This window comes from Drosophila simulans, chromosome 3L, assembly GCF_016746395.2.
Source record: "Drosophila simulans strain w501 chromosome 3L, Prin_Dsim_3.1, whole genome shotgun sequence".
NCBI lineage: Eukaryota > Metazoa > Arthropoda > Insecta > Diptera > Drosophilidae > Drosophila > Drosophila simulans.
Genome location: NC_052522.2, coordinates 6,130,400 through 6,149,273, shown reverse-complemented (window position 1 = coordinate 6,149,273; position 18,874 = coordinate 6,130,400). Strand labels below are relative to the sequence as shown.

The 18,874-nt window shown below is 42.2% G+C and overlaps 3 protein-coding genes across 4 annotated transcripts; all 3 read left to right on the top strand.

Moving 5' to 3' along the window:
* Positions 1-585: 585 nt before the first annotated feature.
* On the top strand, positions 586-1,930 carry LOC6737009 (lipase member H). The gene is made up of 3 exons (XM_016170108.3): positions 586-784; positions 845-1,557; positions 1,615-1,930. The coding sequence occupies exons 1-3, from the start codon at positions 601-603 to the stop codon at positions 1,852-1,854; spliced, it is 1,137 nt and encodes a 378-aa protein (XP_016030634.1). The 5' UTR covers positions 586-600; the 3' UTR covers positions 1,855-1,930.
* A 709-nt stretch (positions 1,931-2,639) lies between these two features.
* On the top strand, positions 2,640-13,279 carry LOC6737007 (bestrophin-2). 2 transcript variants are annotated; one of them, XM_016170110.2, is made up of 12 exons: positions 2,640-2,786; positions 5,459-5,825; positions 6,903-7,013; positions 7,078-7,264; positions 7,325-7,693; positions 7,774-7,902; positions 8,548-8,655; positions 10,446-10,685; positions 11,002-11,311; positions 11,447-11,539; positions 11,796-11,852; positions 12,004-13,279. In XM_016170110.2, exons 2-12 carry the CDS (start codon positions 5,755-5,757, stop codon positions 12,570-12,572), a joined length of 2,244 nt encoding a protein of 747 aa, XP_016030633.1. In that variant the 5' UTR covers positions 2,640-2,786; positions 5,459-5,754; the 3' UTR covers positions 12,573-13,279. The 2 variants fall into 2 exon arrangements, with proteins under 2 accessions (XP_016030633.1, XP_016030632.1); XM_016170109.3 differs by having other exon boundaries at positions 11,610-11,852.
* A 171-nt stretch (positions 13,280-13,450) lies between these two features.
* LOC6737006 (multidrug resistance protein homolog 65) lies at positions 13,451-18,730 on the top strand. Its single transcript, XM_016170111.2, has 12 exons — positions 13,451-13,574; positions 13,888-14,207; positions 14,480-14,725; positions 14,778-14,949; positions 15,025-15,339; positions 15,399-15,855; positions 15,910-16,010; positions 16,081-16,468; positions 16,529-17,237; positions 17,295-17,591; positions 17,653-18,019; positions 18,080-18,730. The coding sequence occupies exons 2-12, from the start codon at positions 13,906-13,908 to the stop codon at positions 18,632-18,634; spliced, it is 3,909 nt and encodes a 1,302-aa protein (XP_016030631.1). The 5' UTR covers positions 13,451-13,574; positions 13,888-13,905; the 3' UTR covers positions 18,635-18,730.
* Positions 18,731-18,874: the final 144 nt, after the last annotated feature.

Below are 18,874 nucleotides of genomic sequence, written 5' to 3'. Positions count from 1 at the left end.
AAGGCCACTCTAGAGAAATTCCGTTGGGAAAAGAATCAGAGTCAGACAACAACCGCCGCTACCTCATTAGCGTAAATTTGGAATTGTGAATCGAGCTTGTCAGTCAAGACGAGGAGTTCTAGTCAAATTTACAGCCCTACTAACTATTCTCGAAAAATAAGCAAACTAAGCAAAGCCCATTTAGTCAAAATATACATCTTAATGAATAAAGATTTAGCACCTAGTTGGTTTCGAGCACCCATCAAAAACTAGATATCATAAGCCTTATCAATTGACGGAAAAAAGAAGTGAATGAAGTGTTGCAAGGGAAACTTTGGTAAGTAATTTCATATTGAGGCACGATCGGATTGGGGATGATAATCAATCAGCAAAGTCTGGACAGAGATTTGCCGCCTTATCGGCGGCTTTTTGGGGCTGCAGATTTTGGCGCGGAACCGCAGACAACGACCAGACAGTAGCCCCTTCAACAAACGTGCTGCAAGAAGCTTATAAAATAAACCGAAATCGAAAACCAGCTACCAGATAAGAGAGTCTCGGTTCGCGAGTCTTTTGGCCCGATAAGACCTGGCTATAAAAGAGCCCCTGTTTTCGGATTCAGACATGAGAGCACAATTCACCATGCAGAAGAGCACAGCCCAGATGATCATAGCAGTCTGCCTGATCTGTCAATCTTTGGCAGTGGAGGATAAGGATAAGGCAACAAAGCCCATAAATATAGACAGTGTCCAAAAACATAATGTCAAGCTACTCAGCGAGCAACTGAATCGCGGTTGGCGAGCATTCTGTAAGTTTAAACTAAAAATCTTAGGAACAATGATGATCTTACAAAAAATATCCTGTCTAGGCGATGCTCCTGTGGATGAGGGTGTGATGTCCCTCTTTCAGGGCATCAATCCCAGCGATGCACGACTCCATGTGATGACCATTACCAATCAGAGTGTAGAGCTGCCCATTAAGTCCATATCTCAGATCAAGGATTTCGATATCAATCCGGAGCGTAAGACCCTCATCTATGTGAATGCCTTCCATACGGCCGATAGCTATTTTAGTGTGCAGGAGCACTTGACTCTGCTGCAAAACAGCAGGAGGGATCTCAATGTAATAGTGGTGGATTTCGCAAAGGATGTGGCTCAATTGTACTATGCAGTGCGTCATCATCTCTCCGTAAATGGATACTTCGTTTATAAGCTGGTGAGAGCTCTGAAGGATGCGGGCATTGCCGTGCAGGACATCACTTTGGCAGGACACTCGGTGGGTGCTAACATAGCCGCACTGGGTGCCCAACTGTTTGCCAAAGAAAACAAACAATTGGTGGGTCAACTGTTGGCCATCGACCCAGCCACCATGTGTCGCACCACCGATATATTGGTAAAACAAAGTGTGGCTTCGAGAGTGGTGGTGCTGCACGGGGAGGGGGATGTTTTTGGGGTGAGGGTGCCACTGGGTCACATCGATATCTATCCCAATGGTATTGGATATTTCCCGAGAAGGAAACTGCAACCTGGCTGCGAGTCCAAGATCTGCAGTCACATGTATCCATTTATTCTGTTCATGGAGGTGAGAATTTCGAAGGTAACTGAAGCATTTTAATTTAAATTCTATAAAAATTCATAGGCTCTCATCGAGGGTGTGATGATCCCAGCTACCAAGTGCGAGAGTTGGGCTAAGTTCCGACAGGGCGATTGTAATTTCCAGAATACCATCAACATTGGACTCATCTACCCAGCGAATGCCAAGGGTCTGTACTTCTGCATGACCCAACCGAATCCTCCATTCACCTATATGGAACATGGACTGCGCTACAAGGCGAGACGTCCTGAAAAACCCTCTGAAAATAACCATATTAAGTATTAGTTTTAGCTATTCGAATTGTAAATGTTTTTTAGTTCAATAGGTAATTTATTTATTAAAGTAGGTTCTTGTAAGATAATGGTATCTTTGGTTTTCTTAGTGGGCCCAAAAGTATGCTGAAGCATTCGATTTATTCATGGGGAGCGTTACCAGACAGATCGATATAGATTACTTACCCGAAATCAAGCGGTAAATTGATTAAATTCATTTAATAGTCATTAAATTTCAAATTTAATGGTAAATTTACTTAAATTTATGATAATATATAAACGCATTTAAAAAGAGTATTCTCCACATCCTAAATATTCTAGAAATTCTCTTTAAAGCATCTCGCTCACTTTACTTTAATAACTCCCTTCGGCTCCACTGATCTTTGGCTTTAAGCCAAATCGAAAACAGCTGATTGCGCTCTTTAAAGCCGACTCTCTGAAAAGAGAGTAACAAAAAAAAGAGAGGCTAAAGATCTCTCGAAGTTTCATGGGCGTAAATTCAGAGGGGGTTGTTAAAGTAATAAACTCTCTAACCTCGATATAATTTTTAGAAATAGAATAAGCAAACCAATAATTTATCACAAAGCTTTTTCTTTTAACTTTTTTTTTTAAATAGGAAGAGTAAAGCTTGAGCTGAAATCGATGTTATCTTTAGAGTTTTAAATATAAAAACTTTAGTCTTAATAACCCACCTACACCTCTGTCTCTACCACTACACTCACACCGATTATTTTGTGTGATCCGCTCACGTCGATCCGTCTACCTGTTGCCAACTAAACTTTTTTCGTGCTGGAAAAAAGTGAGTTAAGAGCCGCTCGCGGCCAACTCTGGAGCGCAGTTTGGTTGAGTTTGTCGAGCGGTCAGGTTGCTCGGCGGTCGGCATCGCAATCGCAGTTGCAGCTCGAGCCTCAAGAGTCCAGCGGTAAACCCGTCGTCGCGCTGTCGGTACGTGGAGCTAAATTAAACTAAGCTGAACTGAGCTGAACTGAACTGAGCACTCGCCAGTTGATCGTGCGGAACCCCATTGAAGCCAGCACTCGAATATTACACAAAACGACTGAAAATTGTACACAAAAAGCGACGATCTCTGTTGGATATAGTTTTTCAGCTACTGCTGCTGCTGCTGTTTCTGTTTTTTGTGTACTTGTAAAACATCAGATAAAAGTTTTCAATCCAAGTGTGTAAAGTGTAGCAAAATCGAAGGGACACCCATACACATGTGATCGGGGTGGCCAGCTAGCTCCATTAGATACACGTATCGGATGGCCCGAGCATCCGTATCTGTATCTGTGTATCTGAAATCGTAAACGCGTCGCACGCCAGCGCGTGTCTCCAGTTTTAAATGGCCTAGGCGGCTCCGTAAACTAAGCTTCCAGCTCCCGACTGGTCAAGTTTACTTTTATTTATGTTTTTTTTCGCCCCATCCGCTTAGGTGTTCAGTCGGCATTCTATTGAATAAACGATGTGACCAAGCCGAATTCGGATGCAATTTTTCAATTGAACAAGCTTAATGACTGAAGAGCAATTAGAAAGACGTATATGTATAAAAACAGAAGATACTATAAATAGCGGAGTAATGAAGTAATTGATGTGGTGCCTAGTTGTATAATCCGCGCACACGAGTGACAAATGAATGTATTTGATATATTAGCGAATAAATAAAATGTTATAAGCGATCATATGAGTACCAGCAATAAATCAATGTAAATAAATGAACAGCTTTATATATTTAAAGCCCTCGGCCATACAGACCAATAGTGATTAACTTTGCTTAACAAAAGCGTTAATTTTTTCTCAAAAGTGCTGTTTAAATCGCTTCAATAATACGTAATGAGTTTATAGGGAACGCTAACCATGCTAACAGATATCGGCTTAACGCCTAGATATATCTCCTTTATTGTGTGCTAATGAGGCCCGAAAACTCCCACCTTTCATGTGCTTAATTCTGGGAACGAACAAGTGCCGGCGGAAAAAGTGCAAGTGGCGGCAGTCGTATTGAAGAGCCACTGCCTTGACTCATTTGGTAAACAGATTGTGGGCCAATCAAATTCAAAAGAAAGTGAAATTTATTCAAGCCCAATTCGTCAGCAATCAATGTCGCCCCATTATGTGGGCTACTGTATATCGCGTATACGCAGTGTGTTTAATCTAGAAGCTGCAGATGATAAAAGATAGCCAGTTCGGTCTGACAGGCTGTTTGTTCTGAAAATAAATTACCACAGAGGTGGACAGTTGAGATTAAACCTACGGGCAGGGTCAATGGCTACTATTTGTACTAAAAGAACATGTAAACTGCGAAACTTTCAGCCGTCAGCCAGTACAAATAACTAATTTACGACTCACGACTATCTTTAATTGTTTAAAAAAAAAACTAAACAATCAGAAAGTTCTTGGGCTACCCAAGTGGCAGTGGTGGGTGGTTTCTCCAGCCGTGTAATCAAAAGCCATCGTGACTTAACTTGGCCTAGACCCCAGCTCACAACCGGTTAGGTCTCACATTCCTGAAGATCACCTGCTATGTTTGTAAACGAAATTAGCGCGCTAAAGTGAAAATTGCCGGAATCCCCCGACCCTGGCAGCTGTATAACACCAAACCCCATTTAGAACCCGTTCTGTGGCCCCCGTCTGGATGTGGCTTATGCAAATATTTGCAGCTTCGACTAGCGCTAAGGAGCAAATACAACGCGGGTTTCAAAACTTTGCGATTTCAGATCGCAACTTGAAAACACTTTTTGAAAAATCTGTTGTGAGGGCCCAGCGTTCGATTAATCAAAATCGCGTTGGAGAAACGCAACATAAGCGGAATTAATCAAGACTCGAATCAACAGAAAACGGGAAACGATAAAGACTCGTGGCGCTGACGGCGCAAATTAAGCACCCGCAAAAAGAAAAAAAAAAGGTTCACAGAAACTGCCGAATTTTTGCCCAACCCAAGGTTTTCTCATGAAAAAACACAAATAAACCAGGGGGCAAAAAATCCCGACTTCAAGTTGTGCAAATAATTTGCCATTGAGGAGAGTCCACTGTTTTTGGGGAAATCCTGGCCGCACAATGATCTTCAAGTGGTTAGCAAAAAATTAAAAGGTCCAAAAAGGAATCCATAATAATTGTGCTTACAAGGTGATTGTAATAAAGTGAAGTGACTTCAAAAGTGCCTTAAAAATATCATTTTTTATGTATGTATATAGTGAAAAATTCGAATATGACCATAACTCTGTTCTCAGCTTTAAACATCGCATTTCACCCGAACCGAAAGTGCACAGCCAATTAAATTTACAATAAATTCAAAACAACAAAATGGAAAACAGCAGCAACAACAGAAACACCACTGAAAAAATGTTCGATACGTGCTGGAATTTAAGTTGAGCTTTTCAGCCCTCCAGTATTATTTGCATGGATTGCATGTGTATTGCCTTTACGGTATTACTGGGCGCTTGGGAGCGCTCACCTGTCGCCCCCTATTGTTTTGGGGTACAGTGAAGCCCCAATAAAGTGCATTTTTAGGCTACACTTTAAATCAATATAATTAAATTATTTATAGGCAAAGTTAAACTATCCATAAACTATTCAAGTTAATTTGAAGGTAGTAAAACTGTATATTTTTGTTTGTATTTTAGGAGAAACTTAAAAAACTTAGGCTCGTGGAGAGCGGGACAGAGAGAGCGTGTCGCAGCGGCGCGGGTGTGAGAGAGAGGGAAAGCTGCGACGCTATTTTCAATGACGCGACAACAAAAACAATCAACAAAATTCGCGTACGCAATCAAACAACAACTACAACAATTCGGCCTTCTTCGTATTGGCAGCGGCCTAGCGCCGGCAAAAAAACAATAACAATAAAAGCCAATTGTTTGTTAAATTAAGTAAACAAAACAAGATCAGCTAAAAAACAAAAACTAAGTCAAACGGAGAGACAATGACTGTCTCGTATGCGGGTGAAGTGCCAAATGGGAGCAGCTTTGGCTGTTTCTGGAAGATCCTGTGGAAGTGAGTATGACCTAAAAAATAAATATATAAAAAAATATATACTATGTACTAAAGTAGCAAAAAAAAAATTTTCAAATTTTTGGAACATATATTGCATCTATGAATGATCCAAAAACACTTGTACGAATATTATTATTATTTATACAAATGGATACAATATTTACGATATTTGAAACATAAACTACATTCAGTCTTGCCAATCTGGGTCACCACCCTAGAGGGCACCGATTCCGTGAATTTTTCCGCGTTACTCATCCACCTGTTCTAGTGTTTACCAACGCAATTAACATCCAATACTCTGAACTCCTCTATTCAGCCACCATACAGTGACATCTCAGCGGCGGCAACATCTGGTTTCGGGCTATTTTGTTTTTAGAGTGTGTTTATTTTTAACCCCAGTTCGCTTTAATTGTTTCCCCCAAGTGCAGTCACTCGTAACTGGGCAGTTAGAATAGCAATTCCAGTTCCAGTTACTGTTGCACAGTTCCAGTTTTTGCCATTCAAACCAGAAAGAAGAAAAATTGGTAACCAAAACAGCGAAGCTCTGAAAAATCAGTTGTTATCACACGTTCAGTAATGAACTCACTAATTGAAAGATACTTTTGGGACAGGAAAATGTGAACAAAATGCTAACAACTTATTGTTTTTTATGGGAGCCTCGAGTTTAAGTTACTTTATGCCCAACCTAAATTTTTGAAGAGAAGAAGGTAAGCGAAACCTTGATCAAAACAAACAGAACAAAGACCCCACCTGAATAGTACCAGTTTCGAAGCGGTTATGCCAATCAATATACACATATATATTTTTTTTTATAATGTATCAAATCACACTTTGAGACATTTGAATTCATTGGAACTGACATGCAAGATTGGAATACCCCCATAAAAAATCTTGCAGAACTGGCGACCCATTAGAAACGAAAACTTAATCTGAAATGCGATGGGGGGAAATGATTGAAAGTCTGAATGAGGAAATCGTTTGTATCAAAACAAAAACCAGTTGGTTACAGATTAAAGCCATAAATTCATCGACTACCTGCAAGTTACTTAATTCAAATCCCTTCCCCTTTTTTAATAGATGGCGAGGCAGCGTTTACAAATTGATCTGGCGCGAATTAGTTGCGTATCTGTGTTTATACTACACCATAAATGTTATCTACAGATTTGGTCTGACAGAAAGTCAGCAAGCGTAAGTTTAAAAAGGGATATAAAATGGTAACAGAATATACAATATAATACTAATATATTTTCAGCATTTTTAAGAAAATTCGCCTTTATTTTGGGCAGCAGAGTGAAAGTATACCCATGTCCTTCGTGCTGGGCTTCTATGTAAATCTGGTGGTGAAACGTTGGTGGGAGCAATACAGGCTTTTGCCCTGGCCAGACACGTTGGCCTTGTTCATAAGCGCGGCTATTCCCAACTCAAATGGCGGTGTAAATGTAAGAATATAATTTTATAACCTTAACAACCTAATAATCTATAAAAATATCTTAATACAGAATGAAACGGGCCGCCTGATGCGTCGTAATATCATGCGCTATATGGTCTTGGCCTATGTGATCACTCTTCAGCGAATTTCCCTTCGTGTGAAACGCCGTTTCCCCACCACCCAACATCTCGTGGATGCGGGTCTGATGCACGAATCCGAGATGAAAATCTTCGAGGCACTGAATCAGAAGAGTCCCATGTCCAAGTACTGGATGCCACTCGTCTGGGCCACCAACATCATAAACCGGGCCAGAAAGGATGGCCTAATCGCCTCGGATCATATTGTGCAAACCATACTGGTGGAGCTCTCGGATATCCGTCGACGTTTAGGTGGTCTTATTGGCTACGACACGGTCTGTGTTCCTTTGGTCTACACTCAGGTGAGTTGTATTCAATATTGCTACCATATTCCAAACTTCCCTTCTTTACTTGAAATTTAATTATAAAACTTTATTTTCAGGTGGTTACCCTGGTGCTGTACACCTATTTCATAGCTGCCCTTTTGGGCCGTCAAATGTTGCCCAACGTTCTGGACAGAAATGGACGCGAAGATCCCGATCTGTACTTCCCACTGTTCACCGTGTTGCAGGTGATTCCAATTGCTGCTCCATATATATAATGAATTCATTAATTTTTCTCGCTTGATTTAAGACGGCTTAGAAGTTATCTTAATTTGCACGTTCCGCCTTATTTACTATAAATCAAAGTCAATTTTGCACGTCGCGTCGTTTTGTAAAAGTTTAAAAACTTGTTGCGGTTTTTTGTTGTTCGCAATTGTTTTTGCCAAACTGAGTGGCCGAATGTAATGGCTATACCTTGTTAGCGATACGCCGCTCGGATGCACTATATATATTGGGCTATATCATGATATGGCCAGTTACAACTGTTTGCTGTTTTCCGTTTTGGTTTCTGCGGTTCTCCGCTGGGGACACATTTCAAGTGCCTTATGTAAAACGATTCGCGGTCACGTTCCCCGTAATAAATTGGCATTTTGCCGAGCTCTGGTCTGGTTTGTGTTTCTCCGCGATATAAATCTGTGACAAGTGTTTAGCTATCATTATTAACTGTTAATGTTCATACCGTATAATTTGAAGCCGCAAAAAAGTGAATGGAATTGCCAAGCTTTCCCTGGCTTACCCTCTCACATTATTCCCAAGTTCTGCTGAAATTGTCCGACTTTGTTTTTCATGATGTAATTAACCAAAATTCAATCGCTTTCAATTGATCTTTTCAGTTTGTTTTCTACGTGGGCTGGCTGAAGGTGGCCGAGGTGCTAATCAATCCCTTTGGCGAAGATGACGATGATATCGAGCTCAACTGGCTAATTGACCGACACATCAAGGTGAGTCACCAGTGCAGATAATTCGCACAATCTTGACGTAATTCGATGTGGCACATTGTCTATATGCCAGCCATTCGTTAAACATTGTTAATAAGTGGTGGCAATAATTCCTGCGGTCCATACAACCATAAAACAATCATTTTGCGTTAGAGATGCGAAAAAGATCCCCATTTTGAAGTTAACACAAAAAACCTGTATGATTTCCAATTAATTTCATTTAGCATGGTGTAGATACAAATTAAATTAGTACCAAAATTCGGAACAGATGGCTTTTGCATCGAAATACCCACTTCCAAACCTAATTTTCCAGGTTTTTAAAACAAACCTTGGGATGCCCACATCCGCAAGATACTTATACGTATCTGTTCAAGTGGGTAATATGCATAATCATAATTCCAAAGGTTTCCAAGTATTATGACAGCTAAAATCTGTATTCGCTAATTGGGTTAGCGTGCTAACTAAGTAAAGATTTTGCGCTCTTAAGGCGATAATCGCTTTAGTCAGCCACTTCTTGGATTGCTACTGAAAGGAGAAGAACATGTCTGTCTGCCACGTGCTAAAAATAACAGGCATTCTCGACATAGCCAACAAAAGACTGGGGAGCCAAATGCAATTTGTAACATAACGAACTGCAGAATACCCTAAAAAAGAAGCATGTTACATAACAACCTATGAAATATGTGTACTTGATAAAATCAGTAGATGCTAGCTAAGAAAAGTCGGAGTGTATTATAAGTACGTCTTACAAAATTTACATGTGACTGCAAGTCGTACTTAATAAATCTTTATTTATGAACTTGCATTCTGTATAATTAGATACATTTTACTTGAAGCTGTCTTAGTAGATTCCATTAAAATAATAAATAAATGCGACTTAGAAAAGCGTCCAATTTACAAAAGTAGATAAATCTTCGAAAGGGAATTTCAATTATTTGTAGACAAATTCAAACTGACGATTTCGATTTAGATGAGGGTATCTCTATTCGACTTTCCTTCCGCCGCTGATGCTGATTGAAGTTTTGGACTTGGGCTTTGGGAGCTCGATGCTTGTGTGTGTTAGAAGCGATTTTTGCATGTGTGCAGTGCGTGTGTGTGTGTTTGTATCTGAGTCTGCTGCCTGCCGTTGCTTGCAATTATTTACAAAAGTTAGCAGCAGCAGCAGCAAAAGTAAATTGAAAACAGGTTTTTGTTCAAAAAATGAGAAAATCGACAAAAAAAACATACGGGCTGAAAACATTGAAACCTCTTTTGTAGAGCTTTATCATTGAATATTTCGTGTGTGTTTGTGTGTGTTTTTATGGTCACCTCAGCGCGCTGGGTTTGCTCGAATTCGGAAATGCATCTCAAGCGGTCGCTTTTAGCCCGGTTATCAGCGGGGGGCTAATGCCAACACCTCGGCCAGGTTTTGTGGCCCATTTCAACTGCACTCCACACGACCAGACGTGACTCTTGGCTCAGTCGCTCATAAATGGCAAATTGAAAACAGAGCGCGGCAAAATGATTAAGCAAATGAGTATTTCTTATACTTTTATTGTTATTTCTTTTCTTCTTTTCGTTTTTGCCATTTTCAGTAGTGGGCTGTGCACTGATTTTTGTTATGGAATAATTAAAAACTTGTAAACAATTTCACTTTTTCTTTTGTTTCGATGTGGGACAGTAGCAACGGTTGAATTATTGTGACGTAATTGGGTTTAGTGCCTCCTCGAAATGTCCCAAAAATCGCAAATGGCGAACACGTTTCGATTTTGAACAGCCCTCGACTGATCCACTTTTGATAAACCCGCTTTCAGGCTGCCTACATGATCGTGGACGAAATGCACGAGGAGCACCCCGAGCTGCTGCGGGATCAGTACTGGGAGTGCGTGGTGCCCAAGGATCTGCCCTACACGGTGGCATCCGAGCACTACCGGAAGGACGAGCCCAAGGGCTCCGCCGAGAAGTACAAGGTCAAGAAGGAGGACGCCATGTACGCCAACATAATGCCAGGCGGTGGCAAGAGGATGCTCAGCGACGATGTCTACGCGGACTATGTGAGTATCTGGTTCTTCATACTTTTTTCCCGACGAGATTCCATTCACCACATAAATTCATTGCAAGCTAACGTTTTATTGCTATAACTTAGACATTAGTTGCGTTTTTTGAGATATGTATACTTTCAGTAAGCATAACATTTCTAGGGTTAATAACTACAACTTAAAAGGCTATAAAATATTTCTCATGCTTAAGTTATTGTTACATTTATTGCTAATCTATCATAATTTAATGCAGACGCATTTGCATATATTTTTTAAGTTGACTTTTTCATGTCAAGAGTCACATTTTAATATTATTATTTACCGCGAAAAGGAAAGCGTGGACACGCCAATGGTGGAAAGGCGGAAAAACAACTGGCTGGTTCGCCAGCTCTCCCGCATGGGTTCCATGAGGAGCCAGTCGACGGCCTACTCCTCTGGCGGCATGCCCTTCAACCGGAACCGCCTCAACTCCGTCTACTCTAGTCCCGAATCCGGCTTGCCACTGACCATCCTGCAGCAGCAGCAACTGCAGCAGGCACATCAGCAACAGCAGGCCGGATCGCAGCCAAGTAAATCGAGTCTCTATGGCAAATTTGTGCATCGCAAATCGCTGAGAGCACAACGCCAACTTATCAAGCAGAGTAAGTATACAAATTAGAAATCTACATTTTGAAATTTAATATTAATGTTAATCAAGCTCAAACTAATTTTTTGGTAGTTATGACAATTTCTTGAAACCCCCAAGAGTATGCTTTAAATTTTGTTCTATGTTTTAGACTCCAAATTAAATGGCTTGAATGTCAATGTGGCCAAGACCCGACCGCGGATTCCCACGCCCGAGGTGGCCAAGGATGGCAACACGAATCCAGGTGAGTAACAACCCACAAGTCCCGCACAAAACCAGCAACTTTTTGTACAACTCGCACCACTCCCACGTAGTCACCAGCTCGGTCCTAATGGCACCACAGCAGCTGAGCACCACCAGCGCACCACCGGGCATGTACCCCTCCTCCTACGCACCCGACACCCTACTGCACCAGGAGAGCGGCCAAGTGCTGGGCACGCTGCTGCTCTCGCCCATCAAAGAGATGGATAGCTCATCGTCCAATAACACTCTGATTCCAGGGCATCCGGCCACTGCAGCCCTGGCAGCCAGCATGAAGGAGGGATTCAATCCGAGCAGTAAGTGGAGATATCCAAGATCTAGAAGCTTATAATGCCTCTAAAAAGTTAATGATGAGTTCAATACAAACCCCTAAGAGGATATTAAAAGCTTAATGGATTCAATATTTATTTCCTCTTCTTACTTTTTGTTTCCTTTGATAACTTGCAGGTATTCCCGCTGCCACGAACATCACCACTCTGTCGTTCCCCTTCAGCGTGACCAGCACAGGCGGGGAAACGATGCCCACTGGGACACTCAGCATCCTGCCCATTTCGGCAAATGCCCAGCTACCCACGATCACGACGACGGCAAGTGGCTACGATCCTAACGATGTGATCACCACGATACCGGTGTCCTTGTCCATCCAGCGATCGCCGTCAGCACTTTCCATTGTGGAGCTGACTGGTGCAGATGTCCAGGATGGTTATAGCAACAGTGGGTCAAGCAATGGCAATGGCGGTATCACCACCACGGCACTGCTGTCCGTTAAGCCCCTCAATGGGAACCAGAACATTTCGCGAAACAACAGTTTCAACCTGAGCCTCAATCTGCAGGATCCGCAGCAACGATCCTCGATGAGATCAGCGGGTCCCACGGATACAGTGGACACCTCAGGCACGATGCCAATGCCACAGAGGAGTGGAGGCCTGGAAACTGGCGGAGCCGGAGGATCCTCGGCACCCTCAACTCTGGCCAAACACAAGCCGGAACAAAAGACCGGAGAGGTGTACGTCTGACATTATTATCAGTCGGATTAGATTAGTTTAGTCTTGATCGGAATTCGAGCCACGTAATTAGGTTTAAGATGCAACGGCATTGCGCCACCCAGAACCACTAAAAATGATATTATTAGTAGCCTGAAAAAGTAAGATTATTGCAAGGATTTTATCCCCGAAGTCAAGTAATCTCTTTTTCTTTAGAAATTCAAGCAGCAGATCAGATAGTCTCATACCGAGCATAACTTAAATTCAATTTAAATGTTTATCTAAAATTTAACAATTCCAATTTCTTCAAATTTTATTTTACTTCATAAGACCAGCTCAAGAAAATTCTAGTTAATAATGAACAAATATTACGAAACGCGTGGAACTGCGAAGAGCATTGTATATAACTATCTTATTTAATAGGAAATTGACTTATTGTTTTGGCACTTGCCATATTAGCTAAGCGTTTGAATCTTTGCATAACTTTTTAATGAATCTCTATCTCGTGTAGGCAGTGTAAATACTTGTAAACCAACACAGTATGTGATATGCGATTGTTATCCAGCTAGATTTTGTATCTTTACAAGTACAGATAAATAAGTGCCTAAGTTTATATGCTGTAATTATAATCCGCTGTATGTGAATGTAGAAAATGTATGCAAATGTGTCCTTTGTACAGATGAAGAAACCACTTCTTGTAGTTATACCTTGAAATAAAATCCATCACTTAACAAAGCAGACTCCAATCTATCTTTTTGTTTATATAAGAGACTCTTGGGAGTATTTGACGACATTTCCCACTGACACTCTTTCCTTGATCAATCAAGACTCTTCGAACTTACCCCAAGAGAAAGATCAATTAGAATTTGAACCCGAACGGTGCGATATATGTACGCAGCAAATTTAAATGGATGCTCATGGAAGATGGGAAGTCAGTCGCGCTTGGGCGCTCAAGCGGTTACAATCTGCAGACAATCTTCTATCCGTAGCAAGTGCGAACAATTGAAGGATCTATCAAAAAGTGGCAATTAAAAGGTGAATATACCGCAAAGAATATCCAGTGAATAGAACAGATTTCAGACTGCAGAGGAAGAATCTAAATAGTTGCTCTTCAATTTGTGAAGGAATGTGTCCAATAATATATGTTCTATTACTCGTTAACCTCGCGGGTCAATCACAACTATGTGGCCAAAGAAACAAACTTGCATGCGGACACAGAGTGTTACTTAATTGAATTAACCTTTTGTCTGGTCTGGTTCGAACTTGTGGCCGCTTTGAGTGAAGAAATCTTGACCACGGATCGATGGCGCATTGTATAATAAAGCCCGTTTAATTGTCATTTCGTCAGTGCCGACTAAACATCACCATGGAGCGAGATGAGGCGTCCACCTCGACCAGCGAGGGCAAGTCCCAGGAGGAGGCGCCCACGGCGGAGGGTTTGGAGCCCACGGAGCCAATTGCTTTCCTGAAACTTTTTCGATTCTCCACATACGGGGAGATCGGCTGGCTGTTCTTCGGCTTCATAATGTGCTGCATCAAGGCGCTGACCCTTCCTGCCGTGGTCATTATCTACAGTGAGTTCACGTCCATGTTGGTGGACCGGGCCATGCAGTTTGGCACCAGCTCAAATGTCCATGCCCTGCCACTTTTCGGAGGTGGTAAAACCCTGTAAGTATTCTTAAAAGTCAATAAGATACTTGAGTTTGAGGAAGAAAAAGGTAGAAGATGGAAAATGTTTTAAAAATCATGTATCACTCATACGCAGGGTGGGCCAAACAAAAAGTTTATTGATCAATTGATTTATTATCAATTACGCCATTACATAAAAGCTTCTTGAAAAATGTGCTGAAAAAGTATTTTCGATTTAATTTTTAAGATATAGGGTTATTAAATTATGTTATATTTAATCTTACTTATTTATTTATTTAATAAACTTCCAGAACAAATGCCTCTCGGGAGGAAAACAACGAAGCTTTATACGATGATTCCATATCGTATGGCATACTCCTGACCATTGCATCCGTAGTGATGTTCATCTCAGGAGTTTTCTCTGTGGATGTCTTCAATATGGTGGCGCTGCGTCAGGTCACAAGGATGCGAATAAAGCTGTTTTCATCCGTGATTCGACAGGACATCGGCTGGCACGATCTGGCCAGCAAGCAGAACTTTACCCAGAGCATGGTGGAGTAAGTATTTAAGAAGGATACGGCGAAGATACTATCTAAATCTTCTTTTCAGCGACGTGGAAAAGATTCGAGATGGCATCTCAGAGAAAGTTGGTCACTTTGTATACCTTGTTGTTGGATTTATCATAACTGTGGCCATTTCATTTAGCTACGGCTGGAAACTCACCTTAGCTGTGAGCTCTTATATACCTCTGGTTATCTTATTAAATTACTACGTAGCTAAGGTAAGAAAAATAGAATCCTTTTAGGCCTTATGATGTGTCTTGAAGTATTCATAAATTATTCTTATGATTTTTCAGTTCCAAGGCAAACTGACTGCCCGAGAACAGGAATCCTATGCGGGAGCTGGAAATTTGGCAGAGGAAATTCTGAGTTCCATACGCACTGTGGTCTCGTTTGGTGGAGAAAAATCCGAGGTGCAGCGCTATGAGAATTTCTTGGTCCCAGCTCGAAAGGCAAGTCAATGGAAAGGAGCCTTCTCGGGGCTCAGTGATGCAGTTTTGAAGTCCATGTTGTATCTGTCCTGCGCCGGAGCCTTTTGGTATGGTGTCAATCTCATTATCGATGATCGAAATGTGGAAAACAAGGAGTATACACCTGCTATTTTGATGATTGTAAGCTATATAAGTGAATAATATTATTGCACACATATTATAGTTGGCCGTATTTCTAGGCCTTCTTTGGTATCATTGTGGGTGCGGACAACATAGCCAGAACGGCACCATTCCTGGAGTCTTTTGCCACCGCACGCGGCTGTGCCACAAACCTGTTCAAGGTCATCGATCTGACATCCAAGATCGATCCCCTGTCCACAGATGGCAAACTCTTGAACTACGGCCTACGTGGTGATGTGGAGTTCCAGGATGTCTTCTTTCGATATCCCTCCCGTCCGGAGGTGATTGTACACAGGGGCCTAAACATTAGGATTAGAGCTGGTCAAACAGTGGCCTTGGTTGGCTCTTCTGGCTGTGGAAAGTCCACATGTGTGCAATTGCTCCAGAGATTCTACGATCCTGTCTTTGGATCAGTTCTTTTGGATGATTTGGACATAAGAAAGTACAATATCCAATGGTTGAGGTCGAATATTGCTGTAGTGGGACAGGAACCAGTGCTGTTTTTGGGCACAATAGGTATGTACATAGAAACTTCAAATTATAAAGCTTATAATAATATTTCTTTGACAGCACAAAACATTAGCTATGGTAAGCCAGGAGCCACACAAAAAGAGATCGAAGCAGCTGCCACTCAGGCGGGAGCACATGAATTCATTACCAATCTGCCAGAGGTTAGATACAAGATTAGATACAAAATATCTCTAAGCAAAAAAAAAGTAATTCCCCATTTCAAATTTGTAGAGCTATCGTAGTATGATTGGAGAGCGGGGATCCCAGCTTTCCGGAGGTCAGAAACAACGCATAGCCATCGCTCGAGCACTAATCCAGAATCCAAAGATCCTGCTGCTGGATGAAGCCACCTCTGCACTGGATTACCAATCCGAGAAACAGGTTCAACAGGCCTTGGACTTGGCCAGTAAAGGTCGTACAACCATTGTGGTCTCTCACCGATTGTCAGCTATTCGGGGTGCAGATAAGATAGTCTTTATTCATGATGGTAAGGTTTTGGAGGAGGGTTCCCATGATGATTTAATGGCGCTGGAGGGTGCATACTACAACATGGTTCGTGCCGGCGATATCAACATGCCCGATGAGGTAGAAAAAGAGGAAAGCATTGAGGACACAAAACGTAAACAATCCTTGCATAAGTAAAAAATTCGTCTTGAATTACATTTTAAATATTTCGTAGGAAAAAGCCTGGCTCTGTTTGAGAAATCCTTTGAGACGAGTCCATTAAACTTCGAGAAAGGTCAAAAGAACAGTGTCCAGTTTGAGGAACCTATAATAAAGGCACTCATCAAGGATACAAATGCTCAGTCAGCTGAAGCTCCGCCCGAGAAACCGAACTTCTTCCGCACTTTCTCTAGAATCCTTCAGCTTGCCAAACCGGAATGGTGCTACCTGATCCTTGGAACCATAAGTGCTGTAGCAGTGGGATTCTTGTATCCAGCATTCGCAGTGATCTTTGGAGAATTCTATGCAGCTTTGGCCGAAAAGGATCCGGAGGACGCACTGCGTCGTACGGCTGTTCTTTCCTGGGCCTGCTTGGGCCTGGCATTCTTGACCGGATTGGTTTGCTTCCTTCAGACCTATTTGTTTAACTACGCGGGCATTTGGCTTACCACCAGGATGAGAGCCATGACCTTCAATGCGATGGTGAGTCAGGAAGTTGGATGGTTCGACGACGAGAATAACTCGGTGGGAGCTCTATCCGCGCGCTTATCCGGCGAGGCAGTTGGTATCCAAGGAGCCATAGGATATCCCTTGAGTGGCATGATCCAGGCGTTGTCCAACTTCATTTCAAGTGTCAGCGTAGCCATGTACTACAACTGGAAGTTAGCCCTTTTATGTTTGGCCAATTGTCCCATTATAGTGGGTTCTGTAATCCTGGAAGCCAAGTGAGTTGTAATATCATAGTTACTACTTCTAGTTTTTTACCACTATGATTATTTCAGGATGATGTCTAATGCTGTAGTGAGGGAAAAGCAGGTGATAGAGGAAGCCTGTCGCATTGCCACCGAATCCATAACCAACATACGCACTGTTGCCGGCCTGCGAAGGGAGGCGGATGTTATCCGGGAGTACACGGAGGAGATCCAGCGGGTGGAGGTGCTCATCCGCCAGAAGCTTAGATGGCGAGGAGTCCTCAACTCCACCATGCAGGCATCAGCTTTCTTCGCATATGCAGTGGCGCTTTGCTACGGAGGTGTTTTGGTGTCCGAGGGTCAGCTGCCATTCCAAGATATTATCAAGTATGGAAGTCATATAGAATTCAATCTAGTAGCAATTAACCATTTTAAATAATATTTGTAGGGTATCGGAAACATTGCTGTATGGATCCATGATGCTTGCTCAATCTCTGGCCTTTACGCCCGCCTTTTCCGCCGCTCTGATCGCGGGTCATCGCCTCTTCCAGATACTGGATCGCAAACCAAAGATTCAGTCACCCATGGGAACCATTAAAAATACTCTCGCCAAGCAATTGAATCTTTTCGAGGGTGTGCGCTATCGCGGTATTCAATTCCGATACCCAACACGACCTGATGCAAAGATTCTAAATGGTTTGGATCTTGAGGTGCTCAAGGGTCAAACGGTGGCCTTGGTGGGTCATTCCGGGTGTGGAAAATCAACTTGCGTACAGCTACTCCAGCGCTACTATGATCCCGATGAGGGCACTATTGTAAGTCATTAAACTAATATTGCCGCTGTGCATATCAAACCTAATCCACTCCTCATTCAGCACATAGATCACGATGATATCCAACACGATCTGACCCTCGATGGAGTAAGGACCAAATTGGGCATAGTCTCGCAAGAGCCCACTCTTTTCGAGCGCTCTATAGCGGAGAATATAGCCTATGGTGACAATCGGCGATCGGTTTCCATGGTGGAGATTATTGCCGCAGCCAAAAGTGCCAATGCTCATAGTTTTATCATTTCCCTACCCAATGGCTATGATACCCGGATGGGAGCCAGAGGTACTCAGCTATCTGGTGGACAGAAACAGCGAATCGCCATTGCCAGGGCGCTGGTGAGGAATCCCAAGATCCTGCTACTCGACGAAGCCACCTCAGCGTTGGACTTGCAAAGCGAACAGTTGGTCCAACAGGCCTTGGATACCGCCTGCTCGGGACGAACCTGTATTGTCATAGCCCATCGATTGTCAACTGTCCAGAATGCCGATGTGATCTGTGTGATCCAAAATGGTCAGGTGGTGGAACAGGGCAACCACATGCAGTTGATTTCACAGGGCGGCATTTACGCCAAGCTACACAAGACCCAAAAGGATCATTGAATATTATCTAAACATTTATATAAATCTCACCAAAAGCCAAAATACACTTGCCACCAAAAACTAAATAAACTTTTACACAACTTTTTATCCATTAAATACTTGTTTATAATTACGGCTGCGAAATAATGGGCGGAGATGCTTTTTAGGTAACTCTGTTTGCAAAGAGTATAATTATTAGGGGTATAAGTTGTAAGATCCACCATCAAACTTATCTAACTGATAAGAGTGCAATCTTTGCGG

Bases quoted from the DNA above. Each gene is read 5' to 3' on its own strand.
- LOC6737009 (XM_016170108.3), top strand. From the start codon at position 601: ATGAGAGCACAATTCACCATGCAGAAGAGCACAGCCCAGATGATCATA. The intron at 785-844 runs GTAAGTTTAAAC...TATCCTGTCTAG, and splicing joins TCGCGGTTGGCGAGCATTCT to GCGATGCTCCTGTGGATGAG. The intron at 1,558-1,614 runs GTGAGAATTTCG...AAAAATTCATAG, and splicing joins CATTTATTCTGTTCATGGAG to GCTCTCATCGAGGGTGTGAT.
- LOC6737007 (XM_016170109.3), top strand. From the start codon at position 5,755: ATGACTGTCTCGTATGCGGGTGAAGTGCCAAATGGGAGCAGCTTTGGC. The intron at 7,014-7,077 runs GTAAGTTTAAAA...ATATATTTTCAG, and splicing joins CTGACAGAAAGTCAGCAAGC to CATTTTTAAGAAAATTCGCC. The intron at 11,853-12,003 runs GTAAGTGGAGAT...GATAACTTGCAG, and splicing joins GGAGGGATTCAATCCGAGCA to GTATTCCCGCTGCCACGAAC.
- LOC6737006 (XM_016170111.2), top strand. From the start codon at position 13,906: ATGGAGCGAGATGAGGCGTCCACCTCGACCAGCGAGGGCAAGTCCCAG. The intron at 14,726-14,777 runs GTAAGTATTTAA...TCTTCTTTTCAG, and splicing joins TTTACCCAGAGCATGGTGGA to CGACGTGGAAAAGATTCGAG. The intron at 16,011-16,080 runs GTTAGATACAAG...TCAAATTTGTAG, and splicing joins TCATTACCAATCTGCCAGAG to AGCTATCGTAGTATGATTGG.